Source organism: Elephas maximus, chromosome 20, assembly GCF_024166365.1.
Source record: "Elephas maximus indicus isolate mEleMax1 chromosome 20, mEleMax1 primary haplotype, whole genome shotgun sequence".
NCBI classification, from domain to species: domain Eukaryota; kingdom Metazoa; phylum Chordata; class Mammalia; order Proboscidea; family Elephantidae; genus Elephas; species Elephas maximus.
The window spans coordinates 75,298,393-75,321,064 of NC_064838.1; the positions used below are offsets into that span (position 1 = coordinate 75,298,393).

Consider the following 22,672-nt stretch of genomic DNA (forward strand, 5'->3'; position numbering starts at 1 on the left):
AGCAGTTTTCAGAACCTCCTCAGACATCCATTTTGGTCTTTTCTTAATTTCCTGTCTTTTAATGACCTCTTGATTTCTTCATGTATGATATCCTTGATGTCATTCCACAACTCGTTTGGCCTTTGGTCATTAGTGTTCAATACCTCAATTCTATTCCAGAGATGATCGCTAAATTCAGTTGGAATATACTCAAGGTCATACTTTGGCTCTCATGGAAGAGTTCTAAATTCCTTCAGCTTCAACTTGAACTTGCATATGAGCACGTTATGGTCTGTTCCAAAGCCATTCCCTGGCCTCGTTGTGACTGATGATATTGTGCTTTTCCATCATCTCTTTCCACAGATGTATTCGATTTTATTCCTGTGTATTCCATCTGGCAAGGTCCATACGTATAGTTGCTTTTTATCTTAGTGAAAAAGTGTTTTCGCAATGAAGAAGGTATTGGTCTTGCAAAATTCTATCATGCGATCTCCAGCATTGTTTCTATCACCAATGCCATGTTTTCCAACTACAAACCAATCCTTCTTTATTTCCAACTTTTTCATTTTAATCACCAATAATTGTAAATACATCTTGATTGCATGTTTCATCAATTTCAGATTGCAGAATTTGATAAAAATATCCAATTTCTTCATTTTAGGCATTAGTGGTTGTTGCATAAATTTGAAGAAAAAACATATTAATTGATCTTCCTTGTGGGGATATGGATATTATCCTATGACTGACATGTGTGTACTTCAGGACGTGTTTTGAAATGTTCTTTTTTAATTTTTTTTTTTTTTACTTTTCTTGTACTTTAGGTGAAGCTTTACAGAACAAACCAATTTCTTATTAAACTGTTAGTACACATACTGTTTCATGACATTGATTAACAACACTACTACATGTCAACACTCTCCCTTCCCAAACTTGAGTTCCCTCTTACCAGCTTTCCTGTCCCCTTCGGCCTTTTAGTCCTTGCCCCAGGGCTGATGTGTCCCTTTGGTCTTGTTTTGTTTTATGGGCCTATCCAATCTTTGGTTGAAGGGAAAACCTCAGGAGTGGCTTCATTACCGAGCTGAAAGGGTGTCCAGGGGCCATATTCTCAGGGATTCTCCAGTCTCTGTCAGGCCAGCAAGTCTGGTCTTTCTGTTTAGCTACAGTTTTGTTCTACATTTATCTCCAGCTCTGTCCTGGACCTTCTCTCATAACCCCTGTCAGAACAGTCAGAACTGGTAGACAGGCACCATCCAGTTGTACTGGACTTAGTCTGGTGGAGACTGTCATAGATGTGGTTCTTTGGTCCTTTGGGCCAATCTTTCCCTTATGTCTTTAGTTTTCTTTCATTCTTCCTTGCTCTAGAAGAGGTGAGACCACTGGCTCACAGGCTTTCAAGTCCCCAGGCACTACTCACCAAAGTAGAATGTAGAACATTTTCTTTATAAATTATATCATGCCAATTGAACTAGATGTTCCCCAAGACCATAGTCCCCACAGCCCTCAGCCCAGTTATTTGGTCCCTTAGGTAGTTTGGGTGTGTCTGTGGAGCTTCCATGACCTTGTCTTGCACAAGTTCTGCTGGCTTCACCAGTATTGTGTACTGACTTACCCCTGGCCAAAGTTTCTATTTCTGTATTGTGTATTTAGTGTTTTTCAATCCCCACCCCACCCCTCCATCGTAAGCATCAAAGATTATTTCTTTTTGTGGGTAAAAGTTTTCACAGTAATGTTCTCATACAATATTTGTCTTTCTGTGGTTGATTTATTTCACTCAGCATAATGCCCTCCAGATTCATCCATGTTATGAGATGCTTCACAGATTCTTTGGTTTTCTTTATCATGTACTACTCTACCGTGTGTATGTTCTGTGGATAGACATCTATGTCATTTCCATCTTTTTACTATAGTGAACAATTCTGCAGTGAACATCGGTGTGCATATATCTATTCGTTTGTCAACTGTTATTTCTCTATGATATCTTCCTATAAGTGACGTTTCTGGATCATATGGTATTTCTGTTTCCAGCTTTCTAAGGAAGTGCCATATCATTTTCCAAAATGGTTGTATCATTTTGCATCCCACCAGCAGTGTATAAGATTTCTGATCTCCCAGCAACCTCTCCAACATTCGTTATTTCCTGTTTTTTTGATTCATGCAAGAAATGCTGGGGAGAGATGGTTTCTCATTGTTAGTTTGATTAGCATTTCTTTAATGGCTAGTGGTCTGGAGCATTCCCTCGTGTGTTTGTTGGCTGCTTGAATGGCTTCTTTGGTGAAGTGTCTGTTCAGTTCCTTTGCCTATTTTTTAATTGGACTATTTGTCTTTTTGTTGTACAGGTGTTGGATTTTCTTGTGGGTTTTTGAGATTAGACCTTTGTCTGATTCATAATAGCCAAAATTTTCTTCCCAACCTGTAGGTTCTTTTTTTACTCTTTTGGTGAAGTCTTTTGATGAGCATCAGTGTTTAGTGTTTAGAATATCCTAGTTAGCTAGCTTATCATCTGGAGTTTGCATGTTGTTTGTTGTGGTTTTTATCCTGTTAATGCCATGTATTTGGGCCTTTAGCAGTGATCCTATTTTTTCTTCTATAAAATTCATAGTTTTTGGCTTTATATTTAGGTCTTTGATCCATTTTGAATTAGTTTTTGTATACGGTGTGAGGTATCGGTCCTGTTTCCTTTTTTTGCAGATGGACATCCTGTTTTGCCGACACCATTTATTAAAAAGACTTTTTTTTTTCCTCCCCATTTGATGGTCTTTGGGCCCTTGTTGAAGATCAGGTGACCATAGGAGAATGGATTTACATCTGGGTTCTCAATTCTGTTCCATTGGTCAATGCATCTGTCGTTGTACCAGTACCATGCTGTTTTGACTACCATAGCTGTAGAGTAGGTTCTTGGCTCAGGTAGTATGAGTCCTACTACTTTATTCTTCTTCTTCTGTAGTGCTTTACTTATCCAGGGATTCTTCTCTTTCTATATAAAGTTAATGATAACTTTTTTTCCATCTCTTTAAAGAATGTTCTCAGTATTTGGATTGGGACTGCATTGTACTTGTAAATCACTTTGGGTAGAATTGTCATTTTCACAGTGTTGAGTCTATCTATCCATGAGCACGGTACGCTTTTCTGTTTATGTAGATCTCTATTGGTTCTTGCAGCAGTGTTTTGTAATTTCCTTTCTGTAGGTCTTTTACATCCCTCATTAGATTTATTCCGAAGTATTTTATTTTTTTAGGTGCTATCATACGTGATATTGTTTCCCTTATTTCTTTTCCATTGTTCTTTTTATTGGTGTGTAGGTATCCAACTGATTTTTGTATGTTTATCTTGTATCCTGCTCCTCTGCTCAATCTTTCTATTAGTTCCAGTAGATGTCTCATGCAGTCTTTTGGGTTTTCTATGTATATCATCATCTCATCTGCAAATAGGGACAGTTTAACTTCTTCATTACCAAATTGGATGATCTCTATTTCTATTTCTTGCCTTATTGCTCTAGCTAGGTCTTCCAGCACAATGTTAAATAGGAGTGATGATAAAGGGCATTCTTTTCTTGTTCCTGTTCTCAAGGGCAATGTTTTGATCCTCTCTCCATTAAGAAAGATGTTGGCCATAGGTTTTTCATAGAAGACCTTTATGATGTTGAGAAGTTTCCCTTCTATACCTATTTATTGAGTGTTTTTATCAGGAATGGGTTTTAAACTTTGTTGAATGCCTTTTCTGCATTAATTGAGATAATCATTTTTTTTCTTTCCTTTTATTTATGTGTTCGATTACGCTGATTGAGAACTTTTGCATCTACATTCATGAAACACATTGGTCTTTAATTGCCTTTTTTTGTGGTGTCTTTGCTTTTTTTTTTTTTTTTTGATTGGTTTTGGTATCAGTGTTATGCTGGCTTAATAGAATGAATTCAGACATATTGCTCCCTTTTCTATGTTCTGAAATACTTTGAGTAGTAGTAGTATAATCTGTTGTCTGAAAGTCTGGTAGAAATCTCAAGTGAAGTCATCTGGGCTGGGGCTTTTTTGTTGGGAGTTTTTTATTACCTTTTTAATCTCTTCTGTTGGGGTTTTTCCAGATTTTCAGCATCATTTTCTGTTAGTTTGGGAGGTAGTGTGTTTCTAGAAATTGTTCCATTTCCTCTAGGTATCAAATATTTTGGAGTATGGTTTTTCATAATACTCTGTTATGATCCTTTTTATTTCAGTTGGGTCTGTCGTAATGTCCCCCATTTCATTTCTTATTTGGGTTATTTGCATCCTCTCCTGTTTTCCTTTTGTCAGTTTAGCCAGTGGTTTGTCAATTTTATTGATCCTTTCAAAGAACCAACTTTTGATTTTGTTGATTCTTGTATTTATTGTCTATTTCATTTGTTTTCATTCTGATCTTTATTACTTTCTTCTGGTGGCTTTGGGCTTCTTTTAGTGTTCTCTTTCTATTTGTTCAAGTTATGTAGCTAATGTTTTGGTTTTGTCCCTTTTTTTTATTTTTGTGTCTCTTGCTATAAACTGACTTCCGAGGACTGCCTTTGTGTCTAAAAGGTTTTGGTATGATGTGTGCTCTTTCTCATTTGAGTCTAGGAATTTTTTTATTCCATCTCTGATATCATCTATTACCCAAGGATTTTTAAGAAGGGTGTTATTTAGTTTCCATGTAATCATCTTTTTTTCCCTTGCTCTTCCTATTGTTAATTTCTACTTTGATGGTGTTGTGGTCATAGGAGATATTTTGTATTATTTCTTCTTTTTGTGTTTTGTTGAGGGTTACTCTGTGACTGAAGATGTGGTCTGTTCTATAGAACATTCCATGTGTGTTAGAAAAGAATGTGTACTTTGCAACTGTTCAATGGCATGTTCTATATGTGTCTATGAGCTCAAGTTGGCTGACCGTGGCCTTTAGAACTTCTGTATCTTTGTTGAGTTTCTTTCTAGATGTTCTGTCCTTTACCTAGATGAGTGTTTTGAAATCTCCTAGTGTTATTGCGGAACTGTCGCTTTCTCTTTTCAGTGCTGTTAGAGTTTGTTCTATGAAATTTGGAGCCCTGTCATTGGGTGCGCAGATGTTTATTATGGTTAAGTCTTCAGGATGGGTCATCCCTTTAATCATTATATATATAAAAAAAAAAAAAAATAGCGCCCTTCTTTTTCTTTTATGATGGATTTTTGTTTTAAAGTCTATTTTATCTGAGATTAGTATTGCCACTCCTGCTCTTTTTTGGTAGTTATTTGCTTAATATATATATTTTTTCCATTCTTTGATTTTTAATAAATTTACCTCTTTGTTTCTAAGGTGTGTCTCTTGTAGACAACATATTGATGGATCCTGTTTTTTAATCCATTCTATCACTCTCTGTCTCTTTATATGTGCATTTAGGCCATTTACATTCAGTGTAATTATTGATAAGTGTAAGTTTATTGCTGTCATTTTGTAGTGCTTTTTTCTTGGTGCTGACATATTCTTTTTTCCTTTTACTTTCCTGTGCTGAGTTATTTTTGTTTGTGGATTTGTTTTCCATTTCTTTTGTTTTTGTAGAGTTTGTTTTTATTGAGACTTTATGTTTTTCTTCTTTATTTTGATGAGTACGTTTGTTAACTTTCTTTTTGGTTACCTTGAAATTGACCTGTATCTTCCTAGGTTTGAACCAGTCTGTTATTACCTGGTATTGCCTTGCCTTCCTTTCCGTTGGAAAGTTCTGTAACTACACTGCTTATTCCCTCTTTTATTATTCTGATGCTATTGTCATTTACAGAATAACCTCTGTAGTTCCCTGTTGCATTTCTTTTGGTTTTGGATTGTCCTTGAGATTGCATTTCCTAGGTTGGTATCTAACTCATACAGTCTTGCATCCTAGATTCAAGCTGTGGTCTGATGTTGTTTGTTGTCAGACCGAAGGGTTCCCTTTAATAATTCTTGTAAATTTTGTTTGTTTTTTACATATTCCCTTAATTTCTGTTTATCTAGAAATGTCCTCATTTCACTGTCAATTTGAATGGGAGTTTTGCAAGACATTTTATTTTTGGTTGGCATTTTCTTTTTTTCTTGCAAGGTTTTATATATATCATTCCATTGCCTTCTTTTCTGCATGGTTTCTGCAGCTTAGTCTTATTGCGTCTTTTCTGTATGTGACTTTTTTTTTTTTCCTTCTGGAGCTTCTCTCAGGATTTTTTCTTTGTCTTTTGTTTTAGCATGTGTGATTATGATTTGCCTTGGTGATTTTCTTTTGGGGCCTATTCTTATGGGGTTCGTTGAGCTTCTTGAATGGCCTTTGTTTCATCTTTCATGATGTTGGGGAAGCTTTCTGTCAGCAATGCTTCAGTGATCCTCTCTGTGTTTTCCATTTTCTCCCCCTGTTTTGGAACTCTGAGCAATCAAATTTTTGCTTTTGAGTATACCTCAGATATTTCTCAGGGTGTCTTCATTTTTCTTTGTTCTTTTTTCTAATTTTTCATCAGAATTGTATTCAAGTGTTTGTCATCAGTTTCGCAGAGCCTGTCTTCTATCATTTCAAACCTGCTCCTCAGCCCTTCTATGACTCTGCCCACTTCTGAAATTTTGTTGTTTCTTTTGGGTTTCTAACAGTTGTTTTTGTATGATTTCTAGTTGTGAATTTATTTTTGCATTTTATTCCTGTATTATTTTCCTGAATTCATCCATTCTTTGTGTTTTCCATGAATTTGTCTGCCTTTTCCATGAATTTGTCTATTTTTTCCTCATTTTTGTCTGTTTTTTTGCCTTAATTCTCAGATAGCTCTGAATATTAGATATTCGATTTCCCTGCCAGGTAGTTCTAGTGCCTTTCCTTCTACTGGAAAGTCATCTTATGTTTTATTTAGGATGCCTGCTCATATCATCCTGTCCTTTTTTTTTTTTTCTTTTATAAATGTTTTGATACTGTCTGCTTTCTTCTGGACATTCAATAGTTATTTTCTTCTTTTATTGATTGTAGAACTGTTTGTTTCATTCTGCTTTTTTGTTTTATTTGGTTATGTCTGAGCAGGTGGGCTGTGCATTCTTTGTTGTGTGTTCATCCGTTGTCATGATACTTTTCACCTCCTCATTCAGTAGGCAGGGCCAGTCCTTTTGCTATGGTGCAGCACAGCACGTTCAGCTGAAGGGGAGTGACTGGGATGGGTTGCTTATGGCATGTACTAAGGCCAACATGTCGGGCCAAGAATCAGTGCTGGGAAGGTTCTAGTAGGCTGTGCCTATGCTGGTCAGGAGTGTGATTTTCAGCACACAGTGCAGGTAAGAAGGAAGGAGTGTGGAGGTTGTGATGTAAGAAGCTAATATGGGTATGGGAAAGAAGAAAGAGAGCAGAGAGGAACAGGAGTCAAAAAGAAACAAAAAGAGTGCTAAGGGAGCTTGCTGTTGGAGTGAAGAGATGAGAAACAGAGAAATGGATTTTAAAAAAAGGAAAATTCGAAAAGGAAAAGAAATAACTATATAAAAATTTGGAAAAGAAAAGCACCCAGGGGTCCCACCAGCTCAGCTGCAAAGACTAATGAAGTAGCCCCCAGGCTGCACAGTATAGCCTGGTTATAGGGGGTATAGGTGTCACACAGTCCCAGGTATTCAGAAGACAGGAAAAGAATCTAACTATAGAGAGACAAGAACTGAGAAATGAAGACAGACAGAAAGGAAAAAGGAGAGGAAAAAAAAGGAAAAAGAAATGCCCTCAGGGGCTGCACAGATTGGGGAAGTGGATCCTAAGCTGTACAATGCAGCATGGCTAGAAGGCCTCCCAAGCTGTGAAAAGAAAAAGATAGCCAATAAACAAAACAGAACAAAGCAAAGCCAAAAAAAATAAATAAAAGCCCCAGCGATCCCACCAGAGTGGTGTGTTGCAAACAGGGGGAGTGGTACGCCAGTTGCGCAGCACTTCACAGCCTTTCAAGAAGCAAAGCTGGCACATGGTGCCAGGTGTTTGAGAGAAAGGACGGGGAGATGGTGGGAGACATAGAAGAAATGAAAAGAAATGAAAAAAAGCAAAATCCACAACAGATGGTTGGCACTCAGGGAGCAGACAAGTGTGGGCAGGGTGAACCCAAGTGGCCCAGGACTGAAGCAGTTGCGTCCCTACCAAGAATCTGTGGCCAGTAGGGAGTAGAGTAGGCCGAAGGTGGGGTTTGGGGAGAAAGGTGATGGTTAGGAAAGCATATGTCACTGGTTACCAGGTGCTCTGTCTCCTGCTGGGAACTTTTGTGAAGCTGCTCTCCCATATTTCTTGTCTGCCGATCTCCGATGTAGTTGGGGTGAATCCAAGTGGTATAGACTTTGCACTTCCCAGCTAGCCAAGCCACTGAAGCCAGCAAGGAAGCACAAAGGTAGATCAGTGAGGAAAGGTTAGGGGTTGCAAAAGGATATATCACTGATTGCTGAGTACTCTGTCTCCTGGTAGCGCCACAAAGCTGCTTTCCCATGCTCCCTGTCTGCCAAGCTCTGACAGGTATACAAGATGGTGAAACTGTGCTGTGTTAGTTGATTGGAGACCTCTGCACATCCCTCTCCTCGCTCTCTGTTCTCTGTCAGTTTCTTATGCCATTTGGTGTTTCGCTGAGTTCTTTATATCTTCATTTGACACTTCAGGTTCCAGGAATGATGTTTGGCTCTGTTTTACTTAGTTTTTTGGGTCTTTGCTGTGGAGGGACAGTGTGGTGCTTCTGTCTATGGCTCCGCATTGGCCGAAAGTCCAAAATGTTCTTTTCGACAATGAATCCAATGCCATTCCTCTTCAATTTGTCATTCTGGCATAGTAGACCATGGGGTTATCTGCATCAAAATGTCCAATACCAGTCCATTTCAGCTTACTAATGGCTAGGATCAGTTATTATGCATCCCATTTTGTTTTTGACGATTTCTAATTTTCCTAGATTCATACTTCGTACATTCCACATCCTATCACTAATGGGTAATTGCAGCTGTTTCTGCTCATTGTGAGTTGTGCCACATCAGCAAATGAAGGTTCTGAAAGCTTGAGTCCATCCATGTCATTAAGGTCTACTCTACCTTGACGTAGCAGCTCTTGCCCAGTCATATTTTGAATGGCTTCAAGCCTGAGGGCTCATTTTCTGGCACTATATCAGACAATGTTTTGCTGCTATTCATAAGGTTTTCACTGGCTATTTTTTTTTTTTTTCTTCAGAATTTAACTCCCAGATCCTTCTAAAACTGCCTTAGTCTGGAAGTTCAGCTGAAACCTGTCCCCTAAGGGTAACTCTACTGGTATTTGAGTACCTGTGGCATAACTTCAGTCTCACAGCAACACAAAAGCCACTACATTACCACAAACTGACAGACACATGGGGAATTTTTTTTTGGATTAACTGATGAAATATTTTCAGAATGCTTGGCTGTTAAGGGTTAATGCTAAACAAACATAGTGGTTTGTCACACTTTGAGTTCTTTTCCCTTTTCCTCCTCCCTTCTAATCACAGTGGTTTGTACCAAGGACAGATGCTGAACCAGGGCAGACACTTCTGAAAATGGCCAATTACCTAAATTTAGTCTATTTTACTCAATATAGGAAACCCTCGTGGCATAGTGGTTAAGCATTATGGCTACTAACCAAAACATTGGCAGTTCAAATCCACAAGTGCTCCTTGGAAACCCTATGAGGCAGTTCCACTCTAACCTATAGGGTCACTATGAGTTAGAATCAACTCAACAGCAACAGTTTTCATTTTTTGGTTTTAATCAATTATACAAGCAAGCTTATTCAAATTTCCTCTCTGGAATTTTGACTAGGTAACCTGACAGGTTGAAGGGAGGAGGGAAAACTTGTAGAATACGTGGAAGGACATCCTTTGTCTTGAAAACTAAAGGCACGTGCAAGCAGACATTTGAGAAAAGAGAGACCATAAAGATAGTAGAGAGTAAAAAGTAAGGTAAGAGAAAAAGGCAAATCATGGAAAAACACACAGAGCACAAGAGATAACACACTAGTACTACCAACATCCTGAGAGACTTTCTAGTTCCCCTGAAGTCCTTGAGGGGTCTTACGGTTAACATGATTTTACAAAATCACTAAATAGGTCTGACTGAAACCTACTACCTGATTCATTATCTCCAAAACACCGATTGTAATTTTATTATGACATGCAAGAAGTAAAACAACTAATTGCTCCCACTATTCTTTCCTGATTAAGAGCACATAGGAGATGAACATTTACTAGAAAATGAGTAGAGAACTATATAACGAGTTATTGTTGTTGTTAGGTACCGTCGAGTCAGTTTGAACTCAGAGTGACCCTATGTACAACAGAACGAAACACTGGTCCCTCGCTGTAATCACAATGGATGCTATGCTTGAGCCCATTGTTGCAACCATTCTGTCAGTCCATCTTGTGGAGTGTCCTTCTCTCTTTTGTTGACCTTCTACTTTACCAAGCATGATGTCCTTTTCCAGGGACTGGTCCTTCTTGTTAACACGTCCAAAGTATACGAGGTGAAGTCTTGCCATCCTTGTGTATAAAGAGCATTCTGGCTGTACTTCTTACAAGAGACAATTGTCTGTTCTTTTGGCAGTGCATGGTATATTTAACATTCTTCGCCAACACCATAATCCAAAGGCATCTGTTTTTCTTCAAACATTCTTATTCATTGTCCAACTTTCACATGCATATGAGGTGAATGAAAACACCATGGCTTGGGTCAGGCACACCTTAGCCCTTCAAGTGACTTATTTGCTTTTTAACACTTTAAAGAAGTCTTTTGCAGCAGATTTGCACAATGCCATACATCTTTTGATTTCCTGACTCCTATTTCCCTGGGTGTTGATTGTGAATCCAAGTAATGAAATCCTTGACAACTTCTATACTTTCTCTGTTTACAATCATGTTGCTTATTGGTCCAGTTGTGAGGATTTCTGTTTTTTTGTTTTGTTTTGTTTTATGATGAGGTATAATCCATAATGAATTCTGTAGTCCTCGATCTTCGTTAGTAAGTATTTCAAGTCCTTTTCACTTTCAGCAAGTAAGGTTGTGTCATCTGGATGATGCAGGTTGTTACCTGATGCCCCTTTCTTCTTCATGTAGTCCAACTTCTTGGATTATTTGCTCAATATACAGATTGAATAAGTATGGTCAAATGGTACAAACCGATGCACACATTTCTTGACATTAAAACATGCAGTATCCCCTTGTTCCTTTGAGCAACTGCTTCTTGGTTTTTATACAGATAAGCACAAAAGCACAGTTAAGTATTCTGGAATTTCCATTCTTGTCAATGTTATCCATAATTTGTTATGATAAACACAGTTGAATGCCTTTGCATAGTCAATAAAACACAGGCAAATGCAGCTCTTCTTCTAGCATTATATCAGACAATTCTTCACTACTATTCATAAGGTTTTCACTAGCTCATTTGTTTCAGGAGTGGACTGCCAGTTCCTTCTTCCTAGTTTGTCTTAGCCTGGAAAGTCAGCTATAACCTTTTCACCATGGATAACTGTCACAGTTAAGGTTGTGTGTTTTTGAATAATGGTTGCATAGCTTTTAGCCTGAAAGCAACACGCAAGCACTCACATATGAAAAATTGACAAAATGCAAGGGATACAATAAGTGGTAAGCCTAAATACAACATTAATTAGCTTGAAATGAAAGGTGAGGTGACATTTTGGGAACCTAACCAAAAAAAACCTGTTGCTGTTGAGTCGATTTCTATTCATAGCAACCCTATAGGACAGAGTAGAACTGCTCTACAGGGTTTCCAAGGCTTTGATGTTTATGAAAGCAGACTGCCACATCTTTCTCCTGTGATGTGGCAGGTGGATTTGAACCAATGGCCTTTTAGTGAGTACCTGAGCACCTAAACACTGGACCACCAGGACTACATATCCACTAATAGTAGGAATAGAAAGTCCAGATTTTTAAGTTTAGCCTTGATTGTTAGGTGGAAGAGTCACTACCCAAATATATCTATTTAAATTCAAGGACAAATTTCTATTGACCTCTCTTCCAGTTCACTAATCCTGCCATCCTATCTAGAAACAGAAAATCTCAAGTTGTATTTAAAAATGAAGAAATAAAAAGCTCTTTGGAATCTATAAATGTGGGCAAGATTTGTATATTTTGGGAAATAACTTGCAGATAATCAGGCAATATGATACAGGACACATATTTTCTCCTGGAAAAAAAAAAAACCTCCCTCTTCACCCTCCCCCCCACTACCTGAGATATGCACATGGTAGAGGTGGATTAGTGAGGTAGTGTGTGCCTGCAGCTGGAGTTCTGGGAGCAGAGAGAGGAAAGGACCCCACTGTTCATTACGTAGACTTTCACTTTACCCTTGTATACGAAGCTGCACACTTCCTATTTCCCCACAGTTATACCAGAAAAAAATATATATTTAAAAAATATATATATATTTTTTTGATTATTAAAAAAAAAGTTTCTCTTGATTCAGTTCCTATTCATGGTGACCCCATGCGTTCCACAGTAGAATTGTTTTCCATAGGGTTTCAATGGTTGTGATCTTTTAGAAGTAGGTTGCCAGGCTTTTCTTCCAAGGCTCCTGTGGATACATCCAAACCTCTGATCTTTTTAGTAATAGCGAAACAGTTAACTGTTTGCACCACCCAGGGACTACACCTATGGCTATAAGCATATAACTATTTCTTAATGAAGGAAATAAGAAACTATTCATAATGATTATGTTTTTACAAAAGGGTGAGAAAGATAATTAGATATTCTTCATTTTGTACATTTTTGAAAGGTCTGGATTTTCAAAACTTATGCATGCATTACTTCATATTTTCATGTTAACAGAGTCATCTAGGTGGAGACATTATGTCCTATGTTTTTGTCTTTTTATGCCTTTGTATTATAGAAAAGTAAACTATAAGCTGATAGTTTCAAAAATGAACAGCATTTTCTGTTAAACATGGCAAGCTATCCATAAAAATTTATTTTCTCTCTCTTCTAAATTCTCAGTGAAATAAAAGTGAAAAAGGAAATTATGTATTAGCCCACAAAGACAAAAATAAATAAATAAATAAATAAATAAACAAAACAGGAAATACTGGTTGCTGAAAAAGTGTCACATGCTTTAAAACATAATGGTAGGTAACTCACTTAACAGAATGGAGCATGTTACAACTATCTGAGGAAAGATAGTGAAAAAACCAAGTTAGTTCACCTGGAAAGCTCCCAAGATGTTACAAACTTGAAGCAACACGTTTCACGGAATGCACGGGTGAAACTTACACTGGATTCCTGGAGGATTATTTTATTTTCCAGGTTATATAGGCAGTCCCAGAGTTATGAACGTTGGGTTTACACACAGCCAGTAGTTATGAACCAATCTCCCTAAAGCCTTTATATTAAAAATTTGAGGTACATAAAATGTTTCACAGTAACATGTGGGCACTATTGTGCAATGAATATCAAAACATTCTTATTATTAATGTATAAATCTGTTAAAGATGTTTTAGGATATCTGGAAGAGTTTCTTTTATTATTTTTATCCTTAGAAAAGTACACTATATGCTGTATAAGAAGACAAACATTTGAATAACTGATGTCAGATATGAAATGTACCTAACTGTTCTGATTTATTTACAAATTTGACCTAAAGACAGATTTAGGAATGGAACTCGTTTGCAATCCTGGGACTGCCTGTATTCCATACAGCCGGGAGACATGCCTTCTACCCTTGACAGATAGGCTTTAGCAGAGCTCGTAGTCTAAGACTAAGAAGAAAGGTGACCTACTTCTGAAAATCAACCAAGGAACTCCTTATGGATTATAACAGAGTATTGTCTGACTCACATGCTTTAGACATGTCATCAGGAGGGTTCGATAAAGGAGGAGAAAATCATGTTTGGTGAAGCAGAGGGCCAGCAAGGATGAGGAAGACCCTTGGTGAGATGGATTGACACAATAATCACAACAATGGACTCGAACATGCTTGCAATTGTGAGGATGATGCAGGACTAGGCAATATTTTGATCTGTTGTATATAAGGTCTCCATGAGTGGAGTGAATACAGTGGTAGTTATTTATCTATCTCTACCATCTTCTTTCAGGTTGGCTGCTTATGGGTGATGGGATGCATGGCAATATCTACAAAGACTGAGATCACAAGAACAATCTCACACATCTGTTGTTCACAAATAAGTGTTATGTCCTAAGCAATGTTTATGGGATACCATGTCAATGGATGACTTAGTCTATAAGCCTCAAACACAGTTGGAGGCACTGTAGACACAGAAGGCACAATCTATATCTGAAGAAATAATTTCCATTAAGTATCTATGATTAAGGTTACAGACAAAAGTAAGGTTGTAATCAGTAAACTTTCAATAGGGATACTATCCTGCATTAACCAGGTAAAATGAATGTAATCACAACTATCCTTAAAGGTGGAAGAGAGAGGCAGAAGAGAAAGGGGGATGTAGTAATGGGAGAATTGTCAAATATATGCAGTGTGGCTAACTTTGAAGATTTAGAAAGGGGGTCATGAGCCTTAGAATGTGGGTGACCTCTAGAATCTGGAAAAGCCTAGAGCCTCCAAAAGAAACACAACCATATGACACCTTGATTTTAGCTCAGTAGACCTATGTCAGACTTCCAACCTAGAGGACTTAAGACAATAAATTTGCATTGTTATAAGCCACTATGTTTGTGGCAATATGTTACAGCAGAGGTAGCTAACTAGTACAAGACCTTAAAACAGGTATTTAAAGAGTCAACTACAGATGTCTTGGGCATAACACCAAATCTCAAATTATTGGTGAATGCCCTTATGTCAAAAAATTTTCAATTTTCATGCTTATACTCTGTCGTCATGTGCTAACACCGCCAAGATAAACTCCCACAGTAAAGAGTCTCCTCATTTCTCACCATGTGTGTTAGCTAGTTACTGCAATTCTCCCATGCATATCATTTCTAAAAGAACAAGGATTTTACTTTACTGCTTTGGCTTTCCTAAGACTTGCCCCTAGTTACTGTGTGGAAGTAATGAGATCTAGGAGGAAGCTCTGGGGGAGAAAAAATACCATTGTATGACAACTGCTTCAGATGAGGTAATTGCATGGGATCAGGGGAAGGGAAGACTATTCTCTCGCATAGGGTAGCCAACCAAGAAGATACAGAATAATTTTGGGGTTCATGGTTATTACTTTACTCTACAAAATTTTAGCTCTTAGTGTCCTTTTCTTTCTCTTTCAGGACACTGTATGCAACAAAGGAAATTCTTGCAGCCACATCTTCAGTATTCTTTGCACTTCTGCCATGTTTATTATAAAATTTTGACTCTGATCTAGAGCACACGTTTTGCCTGCAAGAGACTTGGTAGTAGTGGTAGCAGGGGTTCTATATAAAAAGCATGTCCAGGAGACATAATAGATGGAGTGTTTCTGAGGAGACACCTACATTGGATTAAATGCACATTCCCTTTTTATCTTTTCCTTGCCTTGAAATACAAGAAGACATCAGCTAAAAGTCAACCAACTCGAAACTACCACTATGCAAAACTATTAATAGCAGAATCAAACTGTAGCTTCTGTAATCAGTGGTAAACTACCTGGGATAGATTTTACCTTGAAATTCACAGAAACTAAAAATTTAAAAAAGTGATGTATGTATGGCATTATAGTTCATTGTAGAATCCACAGTTCCATATCTACACAGAAAAATAGATACATATTTTCTCAAGCTAAAGAAATGTCAAAGCTCTTAGTACATAAAACTGACACAAATTTAATAAGTTTAATACAATTTACTACAAAAAATCAATATAGAATTCTCAAATAAAAATTTCTGTATGGATAAAAATATAAATAAGAAATTAGATTCTTAATGATTATGTAACTAGAGACTGTAATGTCAGATGGATAGTGACAAAGTGGCATACATTCCCACTGCAGAAACATACGTTTCATATACACATTTCAATACTCTCTATTCAAGTTATTCTCTTATCTGGCTTGTATTGAAAACTCACTAAAATTTTCTATCTGTAACACAACAAATTTGTTTCAAAGCCCAAAATTCCTCCACTGGACTAAAACATTCAGTTTTGAGAAGAGAAATTCTACCAGGATAGGAATTTAAGCATATAGAGGACTAACTGTAATCCTAATAAAACAAACTGACAAAAAATCTGTTGTCTTCAAGTTGATACCCACTCATGGCAACCTCACGTGTTACTAAGGAGAATTTTTCCACAGGGTTTTTTGGCTGTAATCTTTATGGAAGTGATTCGCTAGGCCTTTCTTCTGTTGTGCTGCTGAGTAGATTCGAATGTAAATCTTAGGGTAATAGGGGAGCAACACCAGAAATCAACATGAAGGAGGATAGAAAAAGTACCAGATCAAAACCACAAGTGGTTCTAGTTATCCAAGAGAGGTAGAGAGACAGTAGTGAAAAACCTAAATTGGCCTGGCATATCTGTTTGTACCTGCTTTTGTCTCAACACTAACTGACTCAGCATTAACCAGCGTATGTGTTCATTTTACCCAGTTTCCTGAAGAAGGTAGCACTTATTCCCCAAGTTAAGTTTCTATGAAATTCACAGTAAGACCATTATATGCTTTCTAGAATTATGCTCGGTCAATGCAAACTATGACGAAGGATTTGAAATTTCCATTTATCTTCGGTCTTCTGAGATCAGTTTTTCTTCCATAGCTTCCTCATGGCATTTTTCACCTCAGCATTTCTCAGTGTATAAATCAGAGGGTTAAGTAAAGGTGTTCCAATTGTATAAAACACAGTTATCATTTTATCCATGGGGAAGGTGGTTGCAGGGCGTGTGTATATAAATATACAAGGAACAAAGAACAAGATGACTACAATGATATGGGAGATGCAGGTGGAAAGGGCTTTTTTCCTCCCTTCAGCGCTGTGGTTTCTCAGAGAATGCAAGATGATAACATAGGAGAATATCAGCATGATAAAACTCATTATGCAAAGGGCCCCACTATTGGACACCAGTAGCAGGTTGGTCACATAGGTGTCTGTACAGGCAAGTTTCAACAAGGGGTGCAAGTCACATAAATAGTGATCAATCACATTGGGACCACAGAAAGGTAAACGCAAGTTCAGGAAAATCTGAACTGAAGAATGCACACAGGACGCTACCCAGGCTAGAGCTACCAATACACTGCAGACCCGCCGGTTCATGATGCTCATGTAGTGCAGGGGTTTACAGATGGCCACATAGCGGTCAACAGCCATCAGCATAAGGATCAAGATCTCCATGCAGCCAAAGAAATGAAATGAAAAGATCTGGATAATGCACTCACTAAAAGAGATAGTGATGGTCTTCTGAAAGATATCCACAATCATTCTAGGGGCTATGGCAGTACAGAAGCAGGTATCAGATAAGGATAAGTAGAAGAGGAAAAAATACATTGGACTCCCAAGTGCCCGACTGGTCTTGATGGTGATGATAATCAATGAGTTACCCAACAACGTCCCTAAGTAGGAAAGCAAGAAAATGACAAACACTATTTTCTTTTTAACAGGGTTTTGTGTCAACCCAAGCAGAATGAACTCAGTCACATTATTATTCAGCAGCATGATTTCGTGAATGAGGAGAAGGCACAAGTGTGAAACGGTTCATCTGAAAAAAATTAAAAAATACAGGAATTAATGTATGGTGCTGTGCAACAGTGTGAAATGTTTTATGCAAATTAATTTGTGGAGCTATGTGATGTTATGGGATATTTTGAGTAAAAAAAATTTTCCTCATCAGGGACATTCTAGCTGTTGTCTTAATAAGTCACTTCAACTCTTCGTCCCTCAATTTTTAATGACCACTTCATAGGGTCATTTTAAATCTCAAATAAGTTAGGAAGGATACTTCCTAAATCACCCTTAAACTGCAACTTCTTGTTAATTTGACATATTTCTGCTCTTATTAATTTAATTTATTTGATAAATAAGAAATCAGCAGATATGATTCCAATATATTATTTACTTAATAGTTTTCACATTCAGTAGACCTTGGGACCCATCCTTTGAAGTGTTGGTTTATCAGGCAGCGTTTAGGATATATTTGTCTTTTTTGAATTTAATGTTATAAATATAAAGTCACACACTTCCTGTCCATATAATGTCTTATTTCTTCATATATTTATGTATTACATATTTGTGATACATACATATATAAATGTATTTTACTTATAAATATATAGTAAACAAACAAAAACATTGCCACAAAGAAGATTCTACTCATGGAGACCACATGTGTTACAGAGTAGAACTGTTCCACAGGGTTTTTTTTTTTTTGGAGATAATTTTTATAGAAACATCACCAGGGCTTTCTTCCTTAATGGTGGTGAGTAGGTTTGGATCCTAAATCTTTAGTTTACTAGTTGAGTACAAACCATTTACACCACCCAGGGACCAACAAATAGGTGACCCAGTAATTACTGAACACTCATTTCCAGATATTCCAGCTTGAAAAAGGGAGCAAGAAACACTTATTTACCCCATTGCTGTGGAGCCAGTTCCGGACATAGCAACCCTATAAACACTGCCTTTTAAGTAATCTGCTTTTACCTCAAACAACTTAATGATATTTAGTACTTGATATATTTTAAAAAATATAAAAGAATGTTCTTTGATAATTTGCAATAAAATATCTAGTTGCCCCGATGGTACACGGTTAAAGCACTCCTCTGATACCCAAAAGATTGATGTTTCAAATCCACTAGCCACTCCATGGGGGAAAGATGTGGTTGTCAGCTTCCATAAAGATTCACAGCCTTGGATACCCTATGGGCCAGTTCTTCTCTGTCTTATAAGGTCAGTATGAGTTGGAATTGACTCAATGGCAGTGAGTTTGGAATAAGGTATCTCAAATATCTCTATTTCTATTTTTTACTTCCAATTTCTGAAAAGCTGAAAAGCACCTCTTAGAGCACTCAAAGTCCCTGAGGTTACATTTTGAAATTACAGGGGGAAGATGATTGCTTGATAGTTCATGCTTCACAATAGAGGTTTTTTGCTTAAACATTTTAGATCGGGGGCAGTAGGAGTGGGGGTGTCACCAGACACACCAGGCACCTGGTATAGAATCAGATGGTCAACAAACACAAGTATAAATATTGGAAAACTTTTCTATGTTTTAGTTGACGTTTCTTATTAATGTGAAATAATGGACTGCCCCCATAGAGTTTCCAAGGAGCGCCTGGCGGATTCAAACTGCCGAACTTTTGGTTAGCAGCTGTAGCACTTAACCACTACGCCACCAGGGTTTCCACATAGGTAGGTAGGTAGGTACTATCATGATCACTGTATGGGTATCTAGTTCCTCATCAGCAAACAAGGAAGTGTAGTCTTCAAGAAATCTTCCAGCCACTAAGAATTAATCTTTATTAATCAAGAGCTTTACTAAGTCAATTATTAACCAAAATTATCAATTCATATTTTCATCATTTCCTTACTATTTTTTATTCTACTTATTGCTTATAACATTCAATCATTTGACAATGTTTTCAAATGAACATAGCTTTTTAGCGTTGCCATTCTATCCGAAGTAAAAAGCCTTCCACAATTTCCCTTAGCCTCTTGTCCCCACATCAAACAGCCCCAAGTTAGGAGCCAGGATTTCAAGATAGCATTCCCATGGTCAGTTTTCCATTAGACCAAGTCTCTTTACTTTGACTTGTAAACTAATAAACATTCCAAATTTTGACCAAAATTAGAAGAATCTAAAGATTATAAATATGCTTAACAACCGGGTATATTTTCTGAGTATTCATGGAAAAATATTATTTTAAGAGTAGATTCTATGGATATTGAAACAGACAGCTTTAAATGGATTTAGCTATCCAAAAAAAAGAAAGGAAAGGAGGAGAGAAGAAAAGGAAAGAGAATGGAAGGGAAAAAAAGGGAAGAAACTCACATTTATGGTGTCTGTCAATTCCAATCAATATTTGAAGGGATGTTCTTGAGTTTCTGAACTCATGACAGCATACAGAAAAAAAAAGAAAATTCTAAATCAAAATAATAAATAAATCCCTTTTAAAAAATAACAGTGAAAAATCTTCATGCTTGATATCTAGGTGTGAAATTATATTTAAAATGAGTATGTCTAAATGCTACATGTTTAGTCATATTGAGAATCAGACCTAAGTTACAAAAAAAAAGTTCAGGGAAATGTCAGATGCAGCTGAGACTTTTGCGTTTGCTTTCTTTGCTTCAATACAGCACTGAGCAGCGAGCACCAGCTCTCTGTGTGTGTGGGGTCTGGGGGCTCCTGGAGAAACTGCGCTGAAAGCGTTAGGAGGAGCATTTAAAGGTACCTGAGGAAGCTGAGTGCAATCCCACGGGTATTCCCTATTGTAGGTCTTAGACGAGACTAGGAAAAATAAACTGTTGTTATTTAAGTTGTTTATTGGCTTGGCTTTTAAATGTGCTTTTTAAAATTCTTTTAAATGGCATCAAATATATAATGTTAAATATTTAGGTTCTAAGACCAATGACCAAAAAATTAAAAAAATAAATAAAATAGCCTAATTTCATTCTATGCAGGGAATAAACCCTAATGCTTAAACTACCAAAGCAGACGATTTATTTGTATTGCATTTATACTTCTCTTTTAATGCAGATAAAGTCAAACTTAAATGCACTCGCTATTTTCCTTTTTTAAATAGATATCCTGGTGGGTGCAAGGGTAGATATTTGTGATTCAGTAGCAGGATTCTTACCTTCCATGTAGGAGATACTGGTTTGATTTTTGGCCAAAGCACCTCATGGACAGCCACTACCCATTTCTCAGTGGAGGCTTGTGCATTGCTACGATACTGACCAGATTTCAGGGAATCATTCAGATAATATGGACTAGGAAGAAAGGCCTGGTGATCTCCTTCTGAAAATCAGCCAACGGAACCCTGTGGGTCACAATGATTCAATCTGTGTGGAGCTTTACTGAACAGCAGTTCACAACAATAAATAGAATAATATTTGTCACAGTACAGTAGCATCCATTTTAGGGAAAATATATAAATTCAAAGTGGGAGGAAAATTTCAAAATATTTTTCTCAAACTCAAGGGCTAAGATAATTTTTTTTTTTTTTTTCTGATTCTGAGAAGTACCACGGACTGCCAAGAGAACGAACAAATCTGTCTTAGAAGAAGTACAGCCAGAATGCTCCTTAGAGGCAAGGATGGCGAGACTGCGTCTTACATACTTTGGGCATGTTGTCAGGAGGGATCAGTCCCTGGGGAAGGACATCATGCTTGGCAAAGTACAGGGTGAGCGGAAAAGAGGAAGACCCTCAACGAGGTGGATTGACACAGTGGCTGCGGCAATGAGCTCAAGCATAACAAGGATTGTGAGGATGGCTCAGGACCGGGCAGTGTTTCGTTCTGTTGTGCATGGGGTTGCTATGAGCCGGAACTGACTCGACGGCACCTAACAACAACAACAACAACAACAACAACAATTCTTCCCCTTTGTTTCAAACTTTCCCGTTCTAATTGCCAGTAATTATCAATACATCTTGATTGCATGTTTGATCAATTTCAGGCTGCAGAACTTGGTAAAAATCTTCAGTTTCTTCGTTTTTGGCATTACTGGTTGGTGTGTAAATTTGGATAATCATATTAATTGGTCTTCCTTGTGGGCATATGGATATTATCCTGTCAGCAACACAGTTGTACTTCAGGATGTATCTTGAAATGTTCTTTTTTTAATTTTTTTGTTGTAATTTAGGTGAAAGTTTACAGAACAAACTAGTTTCTCATTAAACAGGACACATACTGTTTTATGACATTGGTTAACAACACTACGACATGTCATCGGTCTCCCTTCCCAAACTTGGGCTCCCTATTACCAGCTTCCTTGTCCCCTCCTGCCTTCCAGTCCTTGCCCCAGGGCTGGAGTACCCCTTTAGTCTTGTTTTGTTTTATGGGTGTGTCCAATCTCTGCCTGAAGGGTGAAACACAGGAGTGACTTCATTACTGAGCTGAAAGTGTGTCTGGGGGCCAAACTCTCAGGGATTCTCCAGTCTCTGTCAGGCCAGCAAGACTGGTCTTTCATTTTGAGTTAGAATTTTGTTCTACATTTTTCTCCAGCTCTGTCCAGAAACCTCTATTGTGATCCCTGTCAGAGAATTCAGTGGTGGTAGCCGGGAAACATCTAGTTGTACTGGACTGAGTCTGGTGGAGGCTGTGCTAGATGTGGCCCCATTAGTCCTTTGGACTAATCTTTCCTTCGTGTCTTTAGTTGTCTTCATTCTTCCTTGCTCCTGAAAGGGGGAGACCAGTGGAGTATCCTAGATGACCGCTCATAGGCTTTTAACACCCTGGACACTACTTACCAGAGTAGAATGTAGAACATTTTCTTTATAAACCATATTATGTCAACTGAGCTAGATGTTCCCTGAGACCATGGTCCCCACCGCCCCCAGTCCAGCAATTCAGTCCCTCAGGGAATTTGGATGTGTCTACGAACCTTCTATGACCTTGCCTTGTACAAGTTGTGCTGGCTTTCCAAGTATTGTGTACTGTCTTACCCTTCGCCAAAGTTACCACTTACCTACTGTGTATTAGCTATTTTTCCATCCCCACCCCTCCCCTCCCTTGTAATCATCAAAAATTGTTTATTTTGTGTGTAAACCTTTTCATCAGTTTTTACAGAAGTAGTCTCATAAAATATTTGTCTTTTGTGTTGTGATTGACTTATTTCACTCAGCATAATGACCTCCAGATTCATCTGTGTTATATTTGACAGATTCATTGTT

The 22,672-nt window shown here is 37.6% G+C and overlaps 1 protein-coding gene across 1 annotated transcript; it reads right to left on the reverse strand.

Annotated features, from left to right (window-relative positions):
- Positions 1–16,586: 16,586 nt before the first annotated feature.
- Positions 16,587–17,498, reverse strand: LOC126063948 (olfactory receptor 4C16-like). The gene has a single exon (XM_049862488.1). It carries the CDS (start codon positions 17,496–17,498, stop codon positions 16,587–16,589), a length of 912 nt encoding a protein of 303 aa, XP_049718445.1.
- Positions 17,499–22,672: the final 5,174 nt, after the last annotated feature.